This window comes from Cicer arietinum, chromosome 4 (genome assembly GCF_000331145.2).
Source record: "Cicer arietinum cultivar CDC Frontier isolate Library 1 chromosome 4, Cicar.CDCFrontier_v2.0, whole genome shotgun sequence".
Taxonomy (NCBI): Eukaryota; Viridiplantae; Streptophyta; class Magnoliopsida; order Fabales; family Fabaceae; genus Cicer; species Cicer arietinum.
Window position 1 is genome coordinate 3,030,832 of NC_021163.2, and position 21,262 is coordinate 3,052,093.

At 25.2% G+C, this 21,262-nt stretch overlaps 1 protein-coding gene across 1 annotated transcript; it reads left to right on the top strand.

Annotated features, from left to right (window-relative positions):
* Window positions 1–8,606: 8,606 nt before the first annotated feature.
* On the top strand, window positions 8,607–21,147 carry LOC101500734 (phosphate transporter PHO1). Its single transcript, XM_004495298.4, has 15 exons — window positions 8,607–8,927; window positions 9,439–9,519; window positions 9,590–9,827; window positions 10,884–11,214; window positions 12,297–12,345; window positions 13,494–13,565; window positions 13,765–13,894; window positions 15,221–15,341; window positions 19,206–19,455; window positions 19,566–19,670; window positions 19,779–19,823; window positions 19,936–20,088; window positions 20,204–20,482; window positions 20,571–20,707; window positions 20,794–21,147. The coding sequence occupies exons 1-15, from the start codon at window positions 8,694–8,696 to the stop codon at window positions 20,882–20,884; spliced, it is 2,316 nt and encodes a 771-aa protein (XP_004495355.1). The 5' UTR covers window positions 8,607–8,693; the 3' UTR covers window positions 20,885–21,147.
* The last annotated feature ends 115 nt before the right edge of the window (window positions 21,148–21,262 follow it).

Sequence of the window (21,262 nt, forward strand, 5' to 3'; positions counted from 1 at the left end):
ACTACATCTGGAGCAATATCTACAAATCTTAATTAGGTATTTTCTTTAAATTATTCTCATCACAGAAAATTTTAGATATATTCAAAATCATAATCATTTATCCTTTCACTCATAAAGTACCAAGAAAAATATTAACAAGTATTATAAAGACTTTATTTAATAAATTTAAAATATTAAGTTTTCATCGAAACTTTTGCGTTTAAAGCATTAAAAATTGATACATTTAACTTTTTCAACAAATTAAAACAAAAAAGAGACAGATGAAGGAATGGCATCAATCAAGTAGTTTCAAAAATAATTTGGTGCTCATATTTTTATTTTATTTTAAAAAAAGCAAAATAAATATCTTTATTTGATGCAGCCAATGAACAGAGTAGTAGGGTGTACCAGAGTATTTGCAGCAGGAACAAAACAAGGGCAATTGTAATCACTAGCTTGTAGAGTGAGACTTTTTTTTGTTTTTTTTTTTTAAATTTCTAGTGAGACTATCTTTTTTCAGGGACTATTTATTAATATTATTTGTAACTTTTGAGTGGAATATTTAGATTTGTAAGGTGATATTTTTCAAATTAAGATAGTCTCAATTAACAGGGTAAGATGAGATATACGCATTGATGTGAATTTTCATATTTTTACAAAAATTATAGTCTTGTTAGTGAGTGTGAAAATTTTATTGAATTTTGTTGTTGTGAAAATAAGCAAGAGGTGCATACCACACAAATGAATTCTTGGGTATTTTATTAGTATTTTATTTGTGTGATGTGTTTTGTTAGTATGTGTTCTCATATCCAATTTTTAATGCTTGTGATCTTTTCTCAAGAAAATAATTAATATAATAACCCGTCATTTAAAACATGATTAATTTGAAGGAAAAAGATAAGCAGCCACCCAATTGGACACAAAACAAGCCACCACTAAGCATGTTATTAGCTACTACTTAAGGTAAAAGATGGATTTGGATATTTTGTCAAAATTTAGTGCACTAACAATGTTTAGCACTAAAAATGAAAATTATGAAATACGCATCCCTTGTGGCCTTTTGCAATCTTTTATATAAAGTGAACAGAGAGTATTGTTAATTATGATACCAAGATAAATCTTTATTAATAAAATTTTAATAATAAAAAAGGAAAAGTTTAAGCCTCATGAATCATGTTTCTCAGCAGCATTAAAAAAATTCAGTATAGGAATCTACATCAACTGAATTAATACTTGCAAATTTAGTCAGTTTATGAGTAGGATGTGTACTTAATTTATCATATTTAACAAATCAAGAATATTATAGTAGAAGAGGGCATGGGATTATGCTACCTCATCCAAACTAGTTTCTTGCCTAGTTGATGCTCAATTTCTTTCTGCTATGCATATGAGGTTAAATGCTGGCCACTAAATGCAATATTATGGCACTCACTCCTTGTCAATGCCCCTCCACACAATTGATCACACACTAAGTGTCTTGTCCTATTACTAAACTATATAGTACATAGTTTGATACTATAATAGTAAACTATTCTTATATGGAGCAAGTAATAAACATAAGAGAGGAAAAAGAGGGAAAGGAATGAGTGGCAATGCACTATAATATTTTGATGATAAAGTATACACTTGACCTAATTGGAATGTTTTGTTGTGTTGCTATACAAATTGACAATGATCTTTGCTCCATTGTTGAAAGCAAGCTAGCACTCAGTAATTTAAACTATTATTTAGGATACCTTAATTAAACTTTATGATTCTAAAACTCTTGAAACTCAGAAAAAAATGTGGGTTAAATTAGTTTTTTTAGTGCTTTAACTTATTTTTTTATTTCACTTTATTTATCTATTTTTTTTTTCTTTTAGATTTCTTGACTATACTTTTGTTGGTCAAATTGATCATTTTTTATAGTTTTTGACAAAACAAAATAAAAAACGTTAAGTTTTGTCGTTTTTTTATCTCACTCATCTTCAAATTCATAAACCTAAAACTTTATAATATTTTTCAATCTAAAAAATAAGAAAATTCATCAAATCCCTTTGAAACTTATACATTTCAAATCTATACCTTCTAAATTCAATTTCATAATTTTTTGCACCCATTCTTTTTCCAAACTTATGAGTTCCAACATTTATTTTTTTAAAATTTTAACCTTCTTCGAACTAACCAATCTAAACGGGGTTTATTCGAATTGACAAATTTGGATATATAAATACTTATTTAATTTTTTTATAGAAATTTTACACCTCTAAATTAGTTTAAATCTATAAAACAAGTTATTAAATTTACATTTAAAACCTTTTGATTAACCAATTCGTAATTTTAAAAAATCTTGAAAAATTACAAATTAGTTTTAACTATCTAAATTCACTATAAAAAATCTCTTATAAATTGGTTAATTCGAAGAGGGCTAAAATCACAAGGAAAAGATTATAAATTGGAAGACTTTGGATAATGTTAAAGGGTGGGAGGAGACTTTTTTTTTTCAAAAGAGTAGAATTTTTTACTTTTTATTCGTCGACAAGGAGAAATTCTTTAAAGATGAATGTTCTTACTGCCCTTCATAATTTTCTGCATTTTATTAGATTTTAAGACTTGGTAGTGAAAAAAATTGAATAGAGACAAGATATAATATAAAACTGAATAATAATAAAATATGATATTATAGGATAGTGACAAGATAAATATTATCATATCGAATGTTTGATAGACACGTGATAATCAACATGATAACAATATTTTATTTTGTTATATATTTGTTACACATTTCATCAATATAATATATATTATATTTTAATAACAAAATTACTATTGTGAACAATTACATATTAATTTTTTTTTAAATTAAGATATTATATTTTAAATATTATAAATTAAAAAAACATACTACAAAAAATTAAATAAGTAATTAAATAATTTTATATTTAAAACTATCCATTAACACTACTAAATAAACACTTTAATTTTTTTTTATAAAAAATCACGAGTAACTAAATAATTCTATTTTATTTGTTATAATATAAATAAAGATATGATATATATTATATGTAAATGGCAGAAATACCCTTGTAAAAAAATATATTTATTTTAAAATTTTAATTAATTTTCATATTTTTATAATTTCGAATACTAATTTATTAAATTATATAAAAAAAACAAAAGTGTCTTTGTGATAAAATCATAAACATTTTTTTAAAATTAATTATTAATATTTCACTTATAAATTTAAGATAAAATTCTACCGATTATTTTTATATTTATATTTGATTAGAATTATATTTTTATATTTTAGATTATATTTTATAAATTGCTTTTATATCTATATTTCATTATATTTCAATTTTATATTTTATAAGGATAATTGAAAAAATTATTGTTCTTATCTTATCCTATTAGTTTCTAACTCAATTCATATTCATGAAAAATTTCAACTATAGAATTCTGAATTAACTTATCATATATTCTACTAGTTTATCAAACACTGGATTTAGAAGGAATATAATAATTTATTTCTATCATGTCTCTTATTTACTCGTGTCTTTAAAATAAATAATAACTGCAATACTTTTTTAAAATCATTTATCATATTTTATTGTAATGTAATAGAATTATAGTCATTTATTTATTTATTTTTGTAAAAAATTAATTTTTTTCCAGTCATAATTATTAATTTTTTATAGTTATTTTCATTAAAAATAACAAATTCTGAATTTAGTTTTTTAGAATTCTTTATCATTTTCATCAACTTCTGCTTCATCTTTATCAAATTAAAAATAAAAAACTTAAATTGATTTTTTAATTAATTATTATCATCTTCTTCAACAACAAAACTTAAAAATTCCAAAGTAAATTTCTTAGAGTTGTTAAAAATAAAAATTTGTTATTTAAAATACACATAAAACACAGTCCAAAAATTTTGAGTTGGAATAACGCATAAAGTACAACTTAATAATTGGTTTGTTACTTCTTAGTGTTATAGGCTGGAGAAATTTACCTCTTACACAACTATATATAATTTACTTCTTCCGTAGTTATTTTGTAAAAGTAATTTGTCTCAAAAAGATTGTTAATTTTTAATTGTAATATTTAATTAATATTATATATCACTTTTAAAAGTTAAAAACAAAGGTGTGACTTAAAAAGTTAAAAACTTAAAACCCTATGGTATACTGTCCTAACCTTAATAAAAAAAAGGGTCAGTATCCAGCAGTAACCCACCCATCAAATTAAAGTGTTATAATATTCATCCCCACGCAGCAATATTGGGCCTAACTTTTGGTCTTTAAATTTGGCATTCACAGAAAGTCACCCTGCTAAAATCCCATTAACTTTTTAGAAAAATAATAAATTTAAACTACTATTTACCTAATTATTAAGTTAGATATAATAAAAATTAAACTATTATAAAAGTTGAATCGTTGTCTTTCACCCAATATCGTAAAAAAGAAATTACACCGTCTTAAAAAAATGCTTTTGAGAGACAATGTCTTAGTGGAAGCAACATAATTTTGTAGGCATCCAACGTCATCCACACTCAAAACCAAAAGTGCTGTTGGACTAATTGCCTCCACGATTACAAGCCCACTAAAACAAACTTCTGCCACTGTAGGAAACAACTACCCAATAGTTTAAGATCCTCTTCAAGACACCCTCAATTGATTTTCCTAGTTGCAATTTTTCATCAATGGGTGTATAGTGTATACTCTGCCAAGGAATCTTTACACGTGGAGACTCACCACTACTAGTGGTTTTGTTTGGCTTACCATGTTAGGTATTGATTTGTTAATTATAGTTAAATGAGTAAATATTTTTCCTAATATTTTTTAACTTTACCTCTCAGATTCCGAGTACCAATTGGATGAAGTGATCCAAAATTTTAGGTAATTTAAAATTTTAAGCAATTTAAATATTTGAATTGTATTTTTTTATTTATAAATTTTATTGTTATGATAAAGGAATTGTTTATTTAAAACTGTGTCATTTTTATAAATTTTAAAAGCTTTGAGATAAAATTGAAAATAAAATATTCGGGTTGAAAATAAAATTTTAAAAAAATTGGAGACTACTTTGAAAATTTTATTGGGGCAAATTTGTAAAATTTAGAGACTAACTTGCAAAATTTTAAAAATTATAGTGTATATTTTGTGAAATATATAAAGTCAAAGTTATAAAATTGAAAAAATTATAAGAACTATTTTATGATTCATATATTACAAAGTAGAGAGAAAATTTAAAATTATCAATTTTTCGGTGATATTTGAAATTATCTAAATTTAATTTTGATAAAATATTTTATGAAATTCTTTTATTTTGAAAATTATTCAAATTTATTATGAAAAGGTAATTTACTTTAAAGAAATTGATTTCCCCTAAAACATTACATACTCTCAAAAAATTCTCATTCAAACACACTAACATATAATATTTAGTAATTTAAAATTCGATTATGAGGTTATGTAAATTTTTGTCAAAGATTATTTCAATTGGAATTAATTTCAACTCAGTATTCTCAGTTAAGTTATTTTCAAGTGAAACTTGTTATCTCCTGAGTCTCCATACATTTGTTTTATTATCATTTTATCACTTTATTTTCATAGTTTTGATAAAATTTTGGCTAAGGTTCCCCACCAATATGCAAAATAATTTGTTGTTCCCGCTCTCATAGAAGATGAAATGTTCCAATATTGTAAAGTGCAGAAAATAGGCTTTGAAGAGAATGAATGACACATGTAATATTCAACGGTCAACTAAATATAAGTTTATTAAATAAGATCTACTATGCCACATCATCATAAAATATATTATTCATTTTTTACTCTAACGGTAAATTCAACATTTGTTCATTAAATGAAGTCTATTGTGTCATATTAGATCCCACAACTTTAAGTTATACATTAATATTTTATTTATATTTAGTTTTATTACAACTTAAAATATTAATTTTAACATTTCAATTAATATTATTATATATTATTTTAATTTAAATTTAAAATAAATTTGAACTTAAATTTTTATAACAAAAAATAAAAATTAAATGTTAAATACATTTTATAAATAATTAAAAAATAATAAAAGAAATTAATAAAAAAAGGTAACGGTTATGAAATCATCGTTCCTTCGTGAGAGAATCGTTATGAGAGTTTGACACAACTTCAACAGTGAACTTATCAAAAACTTAATTTTACGTAAATACACGCTCACAGACGAATTTATTTGACTACTGTCGGTGATACTCAGTGTTTCGAATGCTTTTGCTTAAAGTGACCTATGATTTGAAATTCATGAATATGCATGTGATAATGACGGCTTCATTTTCTTTACAAAAAGAAGATCGCTTCCTAAAAAATCAAAATTCTGGTTTGTACATTTTTAGGTGTTGTTGTGAAAAATATTCTTCAGAAATGGCTTTCTTCTTTAAATTTGTTTATTCTTCGTGAAATGGTTTTCTTCTTTAAATTTGTTTATTCTTCGTAAATGGTTTGTATATATTTTCAAGTATTGATGCGATAAATTCTTCACAAATGGTTACTTCTTTAAATTTGTTTGTTCTTCATGAAACGTTTGCTTTTTAAACCTTCTAAAAGAGAGAAAAATATCTGTACAGGAAAGCTACTTTTTTTAAACGGTTAACCATTTATTTTTATCAAAAATCTTTTTAGATTGAGGGGATGTGTTCTAACCCAAAGTGAAGAATATCTTAAAGTTCAACAAGATTTACAAAAAATTTACATTTATCTACCTAATGATTAATTTTTTATAAATTATTATTACAATATAATTTTTGAAAAATCAAAAAATGAAACAAGGGTTGTATTGTTCATAGGTAAGCGAATCCTTTAAGTATGTGATCATGAAATTGAATCTTTATTGTTGTGTATGAAAAAAATACTTGTTAGAAAAAGTCTCTTAAATTAATCTTTGTACTTTGAAACATTAGTCTCAATTTTTATTATATTTTTTGGGCAACTAAAGAAAAGGATAAAAGAATGCTAACATAGATATAAACATATAGATCTATATGACTAATATTGTGTTGAGTTATCGGAGAAACTAAAATACTTAAAAAGAGCAACAATGATTTGTAAGAAACATCTTTACCAACAAATTTTATAATATTTAAATTGTTCGTCTAGGTTAATTTCAAACAAATTACTATTTAAAAAAATTCACCTTCTACCTTGATGTCAACTCAAAACTTTATTAAATTGTAGTAACTTCGTATTCTTATTTTTATCTTTTTATTTAATTCACCATAAATAATTGAAGAATTAAAATATAATCAATAATCTCAAACCGTTAAATTTTCTTGAATTAGAGTTGATCATCGTATCTTTTTGCCTTAAATTTGTTTAGTGGCGAAATTAGTGACGAGTTTCATTTTTTTCATCATCACTAAATCATTTCTTTCTTTTAACATCAGTCTTACCCAAACAAAAATCTTATTACATTTTGAGAAAAGCTACAGTAGAAGAATAAATGTTCAATAATGGTAAACAACATAATTTAGCGCAACATAACAAGACTTAACCAAGAATCCCCTCACTTAGTAATGCAACTAACACCACTTAATTACCATCCTGCAAAATTAATGGCTCAATACTTTATCAATAAAACAGCAAGTTCATCTTCTTCACTATGGTTAAAGACATTATTCCAGTTGACTTAACAAATTTTATTATCATTCATAGAAGGTTGCGTTGAATGTACATCTTTATCCATATAAAAATTCTTGAGTGTTATATGCTCCATTCAAAATAAGATATAAATAAAAATAAAAATTGAAAAGCTGAAATATGTGATAAAAAATATTATTTAGATACAATAATTATTTGCGTACTATTTTTATTTATATTTTATTTTAAATAAAATGTAAAAAGAGAAGAAGCACAGTTAAATATTACTCAAAAACACAATTAATTATAAAGTTAATTATAGAAACCCTCCCCCATAAATAACTAGCGTCTTTTTAAATTGAAGATAACCTTTTTAATGTAGTTTGATAGGAGTGAATACATTTAATATTATTTTTCAAATTTGTAATGATACAACTATTTATATGTAATTTTGATTATTAATATGCTATGAATTTTTCTATATCACGTAAAAGAAAATGAATATAGAACCAACAACAATAATTTTGTAAAAAAGCCAACTAATGTTGGTGGCAAATACAGATGAGATGACGATTAGTTTTACGAAAATGGAGAATCCATCTCAGATTCTAACTTCAATTATAGATCATATATATAGTGAAATAGATAAATACCTTTTTGTAAAGGTATACATTATACATTTTAAGAAATAAAATACGATTTATCTCCTTTTATCCAATTTTACATATGCTACATCATATTTTTAATTATTATATTTATACAAAAAAGAAATTTATATATTAATTATTTTAACATAAATTTAAATTAGAATATTAGTCAACAAGTGAAATTATTTTCATATATATAAAAATAAATTTAATTCTATTTCATTTTTCATTAAAAGTAGGCTTTTATCATTTTTGATTTAATATAAAATAAAATAACTTAAAGCTCATAAGTAGACACTAGTGAATGATATTACTTATTTATAATTAACCTCTAATTGATCTCCACACGGCTCTTACTCTATCTATATATAAAATCTATATGATCAGATTTCTATCATATCATATCACACAAACCACTTCAAATAACCTCATTCCCACTTTAATCATATAAATAAAAATGGTGAAATTCTCAAAGGAGCTAGAAGCTCAACTAATTCCAGAATGGAAGGAAGCATTTGTGAACTATTGGCAGCTGAAGAAACAAATAAAGAGAATCAAACTCTCAAAAATTCCAAAACAAAATCACCATGCGGATGGAGATTCCATTTTCAATTCTCTTTGTTTTATGGTTAAGAAAATCACCAGCAACTTTTCACTTGGTACAGACCATGACAATATGAATATAATTAAGGTTAGTACTTTTGTCGTTTCCAGCATATAATTAGTTGTATGAATGATTATTAATTTCTTGCAACCTAGCAAATTGGTACGCACACGGTGAATGCTTAATTTGCGCGCTTTTTTGCGTGTCTCATAATTTTCCCTGTTTTTGTCGTCTAGTGTTTCATCAATCTGTTTTTCTTAGTGCATATATATAGCTTAAGAAAACTGTACCCAAAAAATAAAAACGATTTCATTTTCAGTTTTCAGACAACAAAATATTTTTCAATATAGTTAATAGGGATTGCAAAATAATATTTTTCATGTTTGCCAAAATTAGAATATTGTATTACTTATTTTTATTTTATTTTATTATTTGTACTTTTTTACCATACATCATTTATCTAAATAATGTGGTGTTAGAGAGTCTAATTAAAGTGAGTTTAGTGGGTTTCTTTTAAAAGGGAAGGCTTTTTGTTGAAGTTTTTGAATCTGTGACGAAAGCAAGCAAATAAAAAAGGATAATTTTGTGATGCGTGCAGGTGAGGAAGAAAAGCATAAAAAGCAGCGGAGAAGAAATATACGAAACAGAGCTTGTAGAGTTATTTTCGGAAGAGGATGAGGTAGGTTTGTGAATAATTAGAATTTGGAGTTAATTAGATGAATAAAAAAATAAAAATTATGAAATGACAGGTGAGGGTATTTTTTGTGAGGCTGGATGAAGAGCTAAATAAGGTGAACCAATTTTACATAAAACAAGAGAAAGAGTTGAATGAGAGAGGAGAAACACTAAACAAGCAGCTTCAAATATTGTTAGAGCTTAAGCAAATTATAAATGATCGGCGACACAAAAATTATCGCCCAACAAAGACTAAGACAAATCATTCTGATACTTTTCCCCGTTCTCCACCTACGGATTCCCATTTCTCAGGTCACTTCTCTATCTATCCCATCAATACGTTTTTCTATATATTTTTTTTATTAACTTAAGTTTTTTTAATTACTTTCCTTAGTTTACTTGTTGTAATTAATTCTTAATTCAACTGAAAAATATCGATATCGTTAGATTAAATATTTTGTTTCGGGTTTGAATTCGAAACTCTATATAAGTTTATAAATAAAAAGAGAATATTTTTATAGTCTCTTTTAATAAAATTTTGGTTTTTTTTTGTATAACATGAATTTTAATATGATTGTTAATTTAAAATTTTTAGACAAATATATATTTTTTAATTTCCTGGAAAAAAATATCTTTAATTTGATGTATAATATTATATTTAATATATATAAAAGATTTTTTTTTAATTATCTAATTTTTAGAGAAAGAGAATTAGTCTTTAGTATTATGAAGTATGGCCGAGATGTAACTAAAATATAAAAAAAAGTGTTTTAGTTAAAATTTGAATTCAATTTTTTTTAGTTAGAATTTGAATTCAATTTTTGTATGAATAATTTATCTTTAATTGAAACTCATGATCAACTTGAGCAAATCTATTTCATTTGACTACTAAATAATTAATGATTGATTTATTACATTTTTTTTAATAAAAAAATAAAAAGAATAAAGAAGATAGTATGAATGTAAAATTATTTTATATTGATATTCAATAATAACTTATCATGACAATACATAACTAAATAAAATTATAATATAGATAAAAATATTTTATAACAAATATCAAAAATGTCATTAGTTTGAATGTCATAAACTTTTAAATTAAATAAGTTATTATATATAACCTATGAATTATTGAATATAAATATGAATGTTTCTAATAAATGAGCCCGATATCTATGAACCTATAAGAATTTTTTTCTTGGATGAAAAGTCATATATAGACTTATTTTTTTTGGTTGAAAATATATAAAGTTGTTTTGAATGAGAATGTTATATCTCTGATCATAAACTAAAAGTAAATAGCCTTTATTTGTATACTATTAGAGCATCCATATTGAGCAGCTTAATTATATTAGCTAGTTTGTGCAGAAAGTTTTGGAGAATCGGACGATACAAATTCAGAAATTTCACATACAGATGAGATAATTGCAAGTTTAGAGAGAAATGGTGTAAATTTTGTGAATTCAGCAACGAGGACAAAAACAAAGAAAGGAAAGCCTAAAATGGCAATGAGAATTGATCTTCCAGCTACCAATGCAACTCGTGCAATAACAGCTATTACTAGCATGTTGTGGGAGGATTTAGTTAACAATCCAACTGGGGATTTTATTCATAAGAAAAAGATTCAATGTGCTGACAAAATGATTAGAAGTGCATTTGTCGAGCTCTATAGAGGCCTTGGCTTACTCAAAACTTACAGGTTTTTATTTATAATATATTGCTCAATTTTTTTGAAGAAAAGTGAATATTGATTTTGTAATTAATCCCCTATGTTACGGATTATAAAAATGACTTATTTAATAACATTTAATAATTTATAAAATATTTGTTAGATATTTTTTTTAAGAAAATATAAAAATTGTTTTGTATTTGTTTATTGTAGTAAAAATTACTTTAAAAAATAATCAGATATAGAAATTTATTTTTATGATAAACTACTTAAAATAACTTAGTTTTTAGATTATTTTTATATTCGTGTTGTTTTCTATAAGTTATGACAAACAGATAAAAACTCTTAAGAATAATTATATTTAAAAAAATATGTAATAAAGAGAATTTATATCTTAACTGAAATCCAAAATTAAATAGAGGATGATAAGGTTGTTGTACCATCTAAATCAGTTAAGCTTTTTTATTAAGTGAATGAAGTGCCGGAGTAAAAGGGTCAGTCAACATTATTGTACATGACAAGAAAAATAAATATTAGTTACAAAAATTTAGAGAAAAAGAATAGAAAATGTTTATTTAAATTTAGCAACTAGAAAATTTGTGTTAAATTTATTTTTTGTTAATAAGTTTCCCCTAATTTTCCTTTTTTAGTCATTCATTAGCTCCAAATTAAATTATTATTAGAATTTCTCATATGAGAATTTAATAAATAACCGTTTTATTAAATTATTCTTATTAATAATTAATTGAAGTATATATTAATTTTTGATATAACACATGCATAGTCAAGTATACTCTTTTCGATGTACAAAGCCATCTTTAAAGTAATATTGTTTATCTCAACTCATGATAAATTAGTAACAATAATATCCTTATTTATTTTCAATATTTCAATTACCTTATACACACACATAAATATCAAATGCTGTCAATATTTTAGAAAGAAAAACTAAATATAAAAAATCATAAAAATTAATAAACTTTGTGAGTTAAAATACACCAAAGTTTTTAAAAAATAGCTTGTGATGTGGTGTAGGCCTAATTATCTCCCAGCTATAAACAAGTATTCCATGATTATGCAATGTCTAATCACATATTCTCTATCTTTGGCAGCTCACTGAATATGGTAGCATTTTCAAAGATACTAAAGAAATTTGATAAGGTAAGGCTGAAAACATCACATCTTCTTTTTATGGCACACTACGTACATGTGCAAATATGTTTAGGCAAACAGAGAGAGACATGAGTTATTCTATTTCATGTTTCTAGAGTCATAATTTTGCTATATATTCATGAAAATTCTCGTGTTCAGATATGTTACACTAGGGTAACATAACATGCTATCACATTTTGTTACTAAAGATCAAAAAATAGAAGGTCTTTTGATTAATTAACGTACACCAGAAAATTTTTACGAAGATCCCAAATTCAAATAAAAAAAATTAAAATAACTACTAATTTTTATTAATAATTTATTTATATAAAAACAAAGTCAAGTATATCTGTCCTTTGACTAGCTTTGTTACACATTACTTGCATAAGTTGAATACAAATGTTAATCATTGTCGTATCAATTATTAATATAATTTTTTTAAAATGTTACATACCAACACACAAAATTAATCACTCATATCAATTATTAATATATTTTTTTGTAAAGGTAACAGACGCTCACACATACAAGATAAAATCAATATCAAGTTAACATAATCAAAAAATTGAATTTATTTAAAATATCAAACAATAAATTTGATTATTCAAAAAATTGAATATATTTAAATTATTAAACAAGTAAATTTTTCTGTTTTCCATTCCTCTTTTGGGTGATAAAACATAAACAAAGACAAATCATTAGAGATTAGATAAAAGATATAATAGATACTCTCCCTACCCTTAATTATAAGCAATTATGGGTTATCAAATATATGTATTTGGTCCAATTTGATCAAATATATCAACATTTAATGATCCGAAGTTACTTATATTTAATGTGGTGGAAATATATCACATTATTCATTATCTTCCATATAAATGTTTACATAAGTGCTTATGATCAAACTGTTCAAACCAAATATTTGCTTCTCATTGATCAATTTTTAATGTGCATTCAAACCTTTTACTATCTTAATTGTATGTCAAAATTGTGAAGAAAAAGAAAATCACACATGCATGTACAATTTAATTTGGTGTATTTACTTGGCATTGATAATTTATTTTATTACTACCTTTAATTAAGTTAGCATTTCTATCTTGCAAGTTTAATTGAATACAAAATGTGATACAAAGTGATATTGCCATGTGATCAAGCAGGTGTCTTGTCAAAAAGCTTCTACAAGTTATTTAAAAGAAGTGAAGAGATCTCATTTCGTTAGTTCTGATAAGGTATATACGTTGGTTTCTTTCGAATATTCCATTCATTATTTTCAAAGCTGCAGGGGATGAAAAGAAAAGGTAAAAGAAAGACACAAATAATATGGCATTTATTTTTATTTTGGTGTTCACAAATTCTTAATGTACATGTATAATGGGTTATATGATATTCTAATATGTTGGTATTATTATAATGTTTGTTTTATATAAGGTTGTTAGACTAATGGACGAAGTGGAATCCATATTCACAAAGCACTTCGCCAACAATGACAGAAAAAAGGCAATGAAGTTTTTAAGACCCCAACAACATAAAGATTCTCATATGGTCACTTTTCTTGTCGGTAATATAATGCTTCTCTCTTTTGTCTCTCCTTAATTACGGGCACTTTAAATTCACTAACACTAATATTAATGTTCCTTTTCGTTATTAAAAAAATAAGAGAGAAAATTAAACACATCTACAGTTAATATAAACGAGTTTTATCTGATATTCAATAAAAATTGAAAAAATAGTATTTTTTTTTAAGTTACAATTTATGTAAATATAACAAGATGATTAAGTCGTATTAGACTGTAGTATAAAATTATTTTATAAAGTCAATTTATGACCGTTCCACTCAAAAAATAATAACACTAGTACTTTTTTTAAATGCCAAATGACTAGGATTGTATATTTTATTTTATCCATAATGATTAATGACAATACCCTCACTTGAAATTGCAATGAAATATTGAGGTGAACATTACAAGGCCAAGCAAAATTTTGGTGTCCTGCTAGGCAATGTCACTTTGCCACTAATTAGTTTGAAAAATGTTTGTTGTTGGGGTCAAATATAAAATATTTTAGTTTGCTGAAATATGATACGAAAATAATTTGAGTTTAATTAACATGCATTGTTAATATAAAATAATAATAATAATAATAATAATAATAATAATAATAATAATTGTTTATACGGTCTCATAAGTTAATTTTAGATAATATTTTAGTATTTTATCTTTTTTATTTTATTTTTTATTTAATTTTAAGTAATAATTTGATCCTTTATGTCTTAAAAATAATTATCATCTTTAATATAATGCAAATTTCATCAAATTCATAACTCAAATATTCAAATAAACTCATATTTTCATTCTTTATTTGATGAATTTGATGTTGTTGGAGATGAAAATATGAGTTTATTTGAATATTTGAGTTATGCATTTGATGAGTATATGAATTTTCTTGAAATTGGTATTAAATTTTATGGGTTTTGTTTGAATATTTGATGAATTTTCTAAGTTTTTGTAAAGAAAGAATAACATTCTTCACATTGTAAGATATAAAGCATTAAATTGTTACTTAAAATTAAAATAAAATAAAAACTAAATCGAGAAAAAAAAAATAAATAATTGAAGTGTTAATTGAAATTAAGTTAAGAGACCGCATAAACAATTATGTCTATCAAAAAATTTATATTATTTGCACATTATAACTATTTTAAAGATCTTTCTTTTAAGATATAATTTTGATAAAAATTAAATATCTTTAATAATTTAACGATTATAATTGTTTAATATAAAAACTTTTTACGGTGGTATATAAATAAAATCCAAATACTTTTTTCCTTGAAATATTAAATATTACCCGTGTTTTGAATTAATTTCCTTTGTTACTGTCTGTGCAGGGTTGTCTACAGGTTGTTTCGTGTCGTTGTTTTGTGTATATGCAATTTTGGCTCATTTATGTGCTATTTTCTCTCCTAATAATGAGTCGCCTTATATGGAAACTGTCTATCCTGTTTTCAGGTTCTACTTCTCATTTTCATATTTTGACATATTTCAGATTTCACGCCTCATTTTCAGATTTCATTTTTTTCATATTTGTCTACTATCTAGTGTAGTCTTTCTCAAACACCAGACATATTATCATATAAATAAATTCATTTCTTTTTTAAAAATTAACTACATTTTACATGTTACATACTTCTCGTTTCTATAACAAACAAATGACAAAATTACACATATAAAAAATACGTTTTAATGAGATGATATTAAACTTTTTCTTCAAAAATAACGTTAAATAGAAGTTTAGTAAGTAATACACTTAGTTTGCTGAAATATGATACGAAAATAATTTGAGTTTAATTAACATGCATTGTTAATATAAAATAATAATAATAATAATAATAATAATAATAATAATAATTGTTTATACGGTCTCATAAGTTAATTTTAGATAATATTTTAGTATTTTATCTTTTTTATTTTATTTTTTATTTAATTTTAAGTAATAATTTGATCCTTTATGTCTTAAAAATAATTATCATCTTTAATATAATGCAAATTTCATCAAATTCATAACTCAAATATTCAAATAAACTCATATTTTCATTCTTTATTTGATGAATTTGATGTTGTTGGAGATGAAAATATGAGTTTATTTGAATATTTGAGTTATGCATTTGATGAGTATATGAATTTTCTTGAAATTGGTATTAAATTTTATGGGTTTTGTTTGAATATTTGATGAATTTTCTAAGTTTTTGTAAAGAAAGAATAACATTCTTCACATTGTAAGATATAAAGCATTAAATTGTTACTTAAAATTAAAATAAAATAAAAACTAAATCGAGAAAAAAAAAATAAATAATTGAAGTGTTAATTGAAATTAAGTTAAGAGACCGCATAAACAATTATGTCTATCAAAAAATTTATATTATTTGCACATTATAACTATTTTAAAGATCTTTCTTTTAAGATATAATTTTGATAAAAATTAAATATCTTTAATAATTTAACGATTATAATTGTTTAATATAAAAACTTTTTACGGTGGTATATAAATAAAATCCAAATACTTTTTTCCTTGAAATATTAAATATTACCCGTGTTTTGAATTAATTTCCTTTGTTACTGTCTGTGCAGGGTTGTCTACAGGTTGTTTCGTGTCGTTGTTTTGTGTATATGCAATTTTGGCTCATTTATGTGCTATTTTCTCTCCTAATAATGAGTCGCCTTATATGGAAACTGTCTATCCTGTTTTCAGGTTCTACTTCTCATTTTCATATTTTGACATATTTCAGATTTCACGCCTCATTTTCAGATTTCATTTTTTTCATATTTGTCTACTATCTAGTGTAGTCTTTCTCAAACACCAGACATATTATCATATAAATAAATTCATTTCTTTTTTAAAAATTAACTACATTTTACATGTTACATACTTCTCGTTTCTATAACAAACAAATGACAAAATTACACATATAAAAAATACGTTTTAATGAGATGATATTAAACTTTTTCTTCAAAAATAACGTTAAATAGAAGTTTAGTAAGTAATACACTTAAAAGGTGTACTATATTTCCTATATTTAGTACTAAACAAAATAATTAAAATATCTTTTATAAATAAGATTGGAGGGAATACTAAATAGGACTTTAATAAGTAAAAATGGTAAAATAGGTTGAATCTTGTAGATTGTTTAAAACTTTGAATATGTCATGGTTAGTTTGGTTTGTGCCGCTTAATCCGCTAAAATGAAATAGTGGCGAGGCATGACGGTTTGATCCATCTTATCCAAATTTTTTTAAAAAAATTATTTTATTTTTATTTTTATTTTTCATTTTTCAATTTTCAATTTTCAATTTTTTTTTTATTGTTGGTCCATATGTAAGACAAAAGAAACTCATTTAATTTAATCACTTTAGTTTTTTTTTTAATCAAAAAGCAAAACAATTAGTAAGAAAAAGGAAAAACAAAAAGTTGGGGTCACAAACCTTACCCTAGAAAAACAAAAACAAACAATTCTCAAATTAATCAAGTTTCCTAAGCGCATGGGTGGCAAAATTAATCAAGTTTCCTAAGCGCATGGGTGGCAAAACAAGTCAAACTCGTCAGATTTATCGTTTTATCTGCCATTTTCGATCTAGACTAATAGTTCGAACTTACCTACTTAAGTTGATCCCCCATTTAATCCGCTGATAAAATGAGACAATTACGATGCAAGGCAAGGTAGGTTGGCCTACTGAGCTAGATTAAAAAAATTGCTATTTTTTATTTTATTTTTCTGACTTTCATTAGTTTTTTTTTTTTTCAGTTTTTTTCTAACTCAACTAAATTAAAAGATTAAAACTAACTTGTTAATTCACCCAACTCAAAATAAAAGAAATGATAAAAAAAACTGAATGATATAATATAAGTTCATCAACGATGAAAGTTGCCTTTATTTTATTTAAAATAAAAATATTTCTCGAGCGGGCTGGCCTGCAAACCCATCACCTCGCCACAGAGCTAACATGAGATGGTACTTTAGACTCGACTACCTAAGTTAGTCCTCTATGTACTTCCTCAAATTAGACCTCTCGCTCCACTCTTTGGCGAACTAATGACAGGGTAGGCTAGGCCATTTTATCATCCCTACTTAAATGGTATTATATAGTTCAATTTCCATCTATATATTCTTTTTTCTTGTATTAATAATCACTTCTGTAAAAAACTATTCATTAACTTTAGAACAACTATACAAATATCTAATAAGTGTTGTGTTTTCCTCATAATCAGTATATCTCCTATTTTTTTGTTTCATGATTTTATTATCATATTTTTAGTAATTTGTAAATTGTTGAACTCGTTAACATTTTATTTTGGTTGTATTGATGTCTTGATAATTATTTTGGATTTTTGGACGATGAATAATAGATGTCTCAGTGATAGTTTTCATATTTTTTGTGTACTCATTAGTTATATGTTTTAGTTTTCTCGAGTTATTATTTTTTAAATTGCTTTTGTAATTTTTTTAGTTAATAATTTATTTTAAAAAAAGTTGATTTGCATCTAGTGGTGTGGTACGGGTTGACATGTTTTCTCATCACTAAATATGTTTTTGTTTCATTTGTTTTGGATTAAAATTAAAACTCTCATGCATATTATGTTTCTCATTTTAAATATTGTTATCTCAAAATATTTGTCATTTTCTATTATCAATACATTATTTATTACTATTTCCAATATTACCTTTATTTATAAAAGTAATTGCAAGTATATGGTAGATAAATAATAAATGTAATATAAGAATATTTTAGTCTTAACATATTATTTTACAGAAAATTCTAATAAGAACTATTATCTACTATAGATCAAAATGTTTAAGTATTTGTATAAAGTGAACCATTTATGAAGGTAGTCTACCGTAAAATCAATCTTATGATTGAAAATTATTATAAGTAATCATTTTTTAAAAAAATGTGTCTATGTCAAATGAGACATATATTACGAGACAAATAGAGTAATTTAATAAAACGGAAGTAGTTGAATGTTACTGTATGTGATGGTTGTGTTGGTGTATCCGTCGTTAAATCTGACATTGAATATAAATTGTCACTGTAAGATAGTTTATGCAATTGAGAAGAAAATTAGGTTCAACATTTATAAACTAATTTCCCTAAAAAAACATTTATAGATTAAGTAGAAAAATTAGGTTGAAATGAACTCTTAGTAGATAACAAATTTTATCTTTTCTAACAGATCAACCTTTAAAACTATAAACCATGAATTAAACACACTAAATAAACAATGAAGATTTTGAAGAACTTCCCTAAAAAATAACTGCTGAAAATTTTAGGCAAAAATATCTAAAGTGTGCTAATAATGGTTACAATGATTTTGTGCAGTGTGTTTGCATTGTTAAGCCTACATTTGTTTATGTATGGATGCAATCTATACATGTGGAAGAGAACAAGAATCAATTACAATTTCATATTTGAGTTCTCCCCAACCACATCACTGAAGCAAAGAGATGCATTTTTAATATGCACTGCCTTAATGACAACTGTGTTTGGAGCAATGGTTGTGCACCTTCTTTTAAGGGCTGCAGGCTTTTCTCCTAACCAAATTGATTCCCTTCCTGGAATATTACTTCTGGTTAGTCTAATCACTACTTTGAACAATCAAAATCATAAAAGCTACATTTAACTTAATTAAAAAAATCACTTTTGGCCACCTTTGTGCTAACTTTGAAAATCATTTTACAGACTTTCATAGCTCTTCTCATTTGTCCATTAGACATTTTTTATCGCCCGACTCGTTACTGCTTCATCCGCGTCATTCGCAACATAGTCTGCTCTCCATTTTATAAGGTAAAGTTCAACCTCAGTTGATCCTAAGAACAATTGAATACATTGTAATACCACACATGTAGAAAACTGAACTTTGCATAATTTCATTTTAATTTGTCATTTTAACAGGTTCTACTAGTAGACTTTTTTATGGCTGATCAACTAACTAGCCAGGTGATGTTATATAATGCACATGAATTGATTATTTTTTCCATTTTTCACCTATACTTATTATGCATATTAATTAACATTAGATTTTATTTTATGGTTATGGCTATGGATACAGATTCCATTGCTAAGGCATTTGGAAACTACAAGTTGTAACCTTTTGGGTAGAGTTTTCAAAACACACCACCCTGAGACTTGCCATTCTGGAAGACTATATATGGAAATAACTTATATCATCTCATTTTTGCCATATTATTGGCGTGCTATGCAAGTAAGCGCCTCGGAAACATGTAACATTGCTAATTAACTTTCTTTTTATCTGTTGTATATTCAATCCAATATGTCATTGACTAATAGTACACATGCTTATTGAATTTTGTTACAAGTGTGCAAGACGGTGGTTTGATGATGGCGATGTGAACCATTTGGCTAACATGGGAAAGTATGTTTCGGCGATGATCGCAGCAGGGGCTAGAGTAACATACAGCAGACAAGATAACCATCTGTGGTTTGCAATTGTCATAATCACTTCTGTGATGGCAACATGTTATCAATTGTATTGGGACTTTATCAAGGATTGGGGATTTTTTAATCCCAAGTCAAGAAATCCATGGCTTAGAGATGATTTGGTTCTAAGGAGAAAAAGCATATACTATATGTCTATTGTAAGTTCTGTGTGTACCTCTTTATGATCTGAATGAATATAAACAATCATAGGTTTTTTTAATATCAGAAAGTGATATTGTATTACAGGCTTTAAACATTGTCCTGAGGGTGACATGGGTGGAAACTATCATGCATTTCAACGTCGGACATGTTCAGTCGCGGATGCTAGAATTTTTGTTAGCCGCACTTGAAGTTATTCGAAGAGGACATTGGAATTTCTACAGGTTCATTTTATCAAATGCTTGCTTTTTTTTGTATCAATAAATATGTTTGCATCAATAAAGAACTATTATCCACTTAATCTTTATAGGTTGGAAAATGAGCATCTCAATAATGTTGGTCATTACCGGGCAGTGAAGACAGTTCCATTGCCATTTCGAGAGACAGATTATGACTATTGAGGACTCAATTAAAATACATGTAAAGTCGACCTGCAGATGTGGCATGCAAAAGAAAAGGAGTCATATTTTATCATTTATCAGAAGCCTCGCAATGCAAAAGGCGCATCGTCGATGATATTTTGATGTCTGTCCTTTTGTTTATCATCTATTTCTTTTTTTGTTCAACTGGTTTCAGCAATAAGAGGCTTGTTTCTTTTTCATCTACTACAAATGTAATCAACTTAACTAGTTGAATGAGTACAAAAGAGATTATTTATAGACCACAGTTATTCCCAAGGATTAGAAATATATATATATATATATATATATCATATTATTGACATACATAACTACTTCTCATACATTGAAAGCATATACATAATGAGCCACATTGTTAGA

Excerpts from the sequence above, each read along its gene's own strand:
- LOC101500734 (XM_004495298.4), top strand. The coding sequence starts at position 8,694 with ATGGTGAAATTCTCAAAGGAGCTAGAAGCTCAACTAATTCCAGAATGG. Across the intron at positions 15,342-19,205 it reads ACTGTCTATCCTGTTTTCAG|TGTGTTTGCATTGTTAAGCC; the intron begins GTTCTACTTCTC and ends GATTTTGTGCAG. Across the intron at positions 20,089-20,203 it reads ATTATTGGCGTGCTATGCAA|TGTGCAAGACGGTGGTTTGA; the intron begins GTAAGCGCCTCG and ends TTTTGTTACAAG.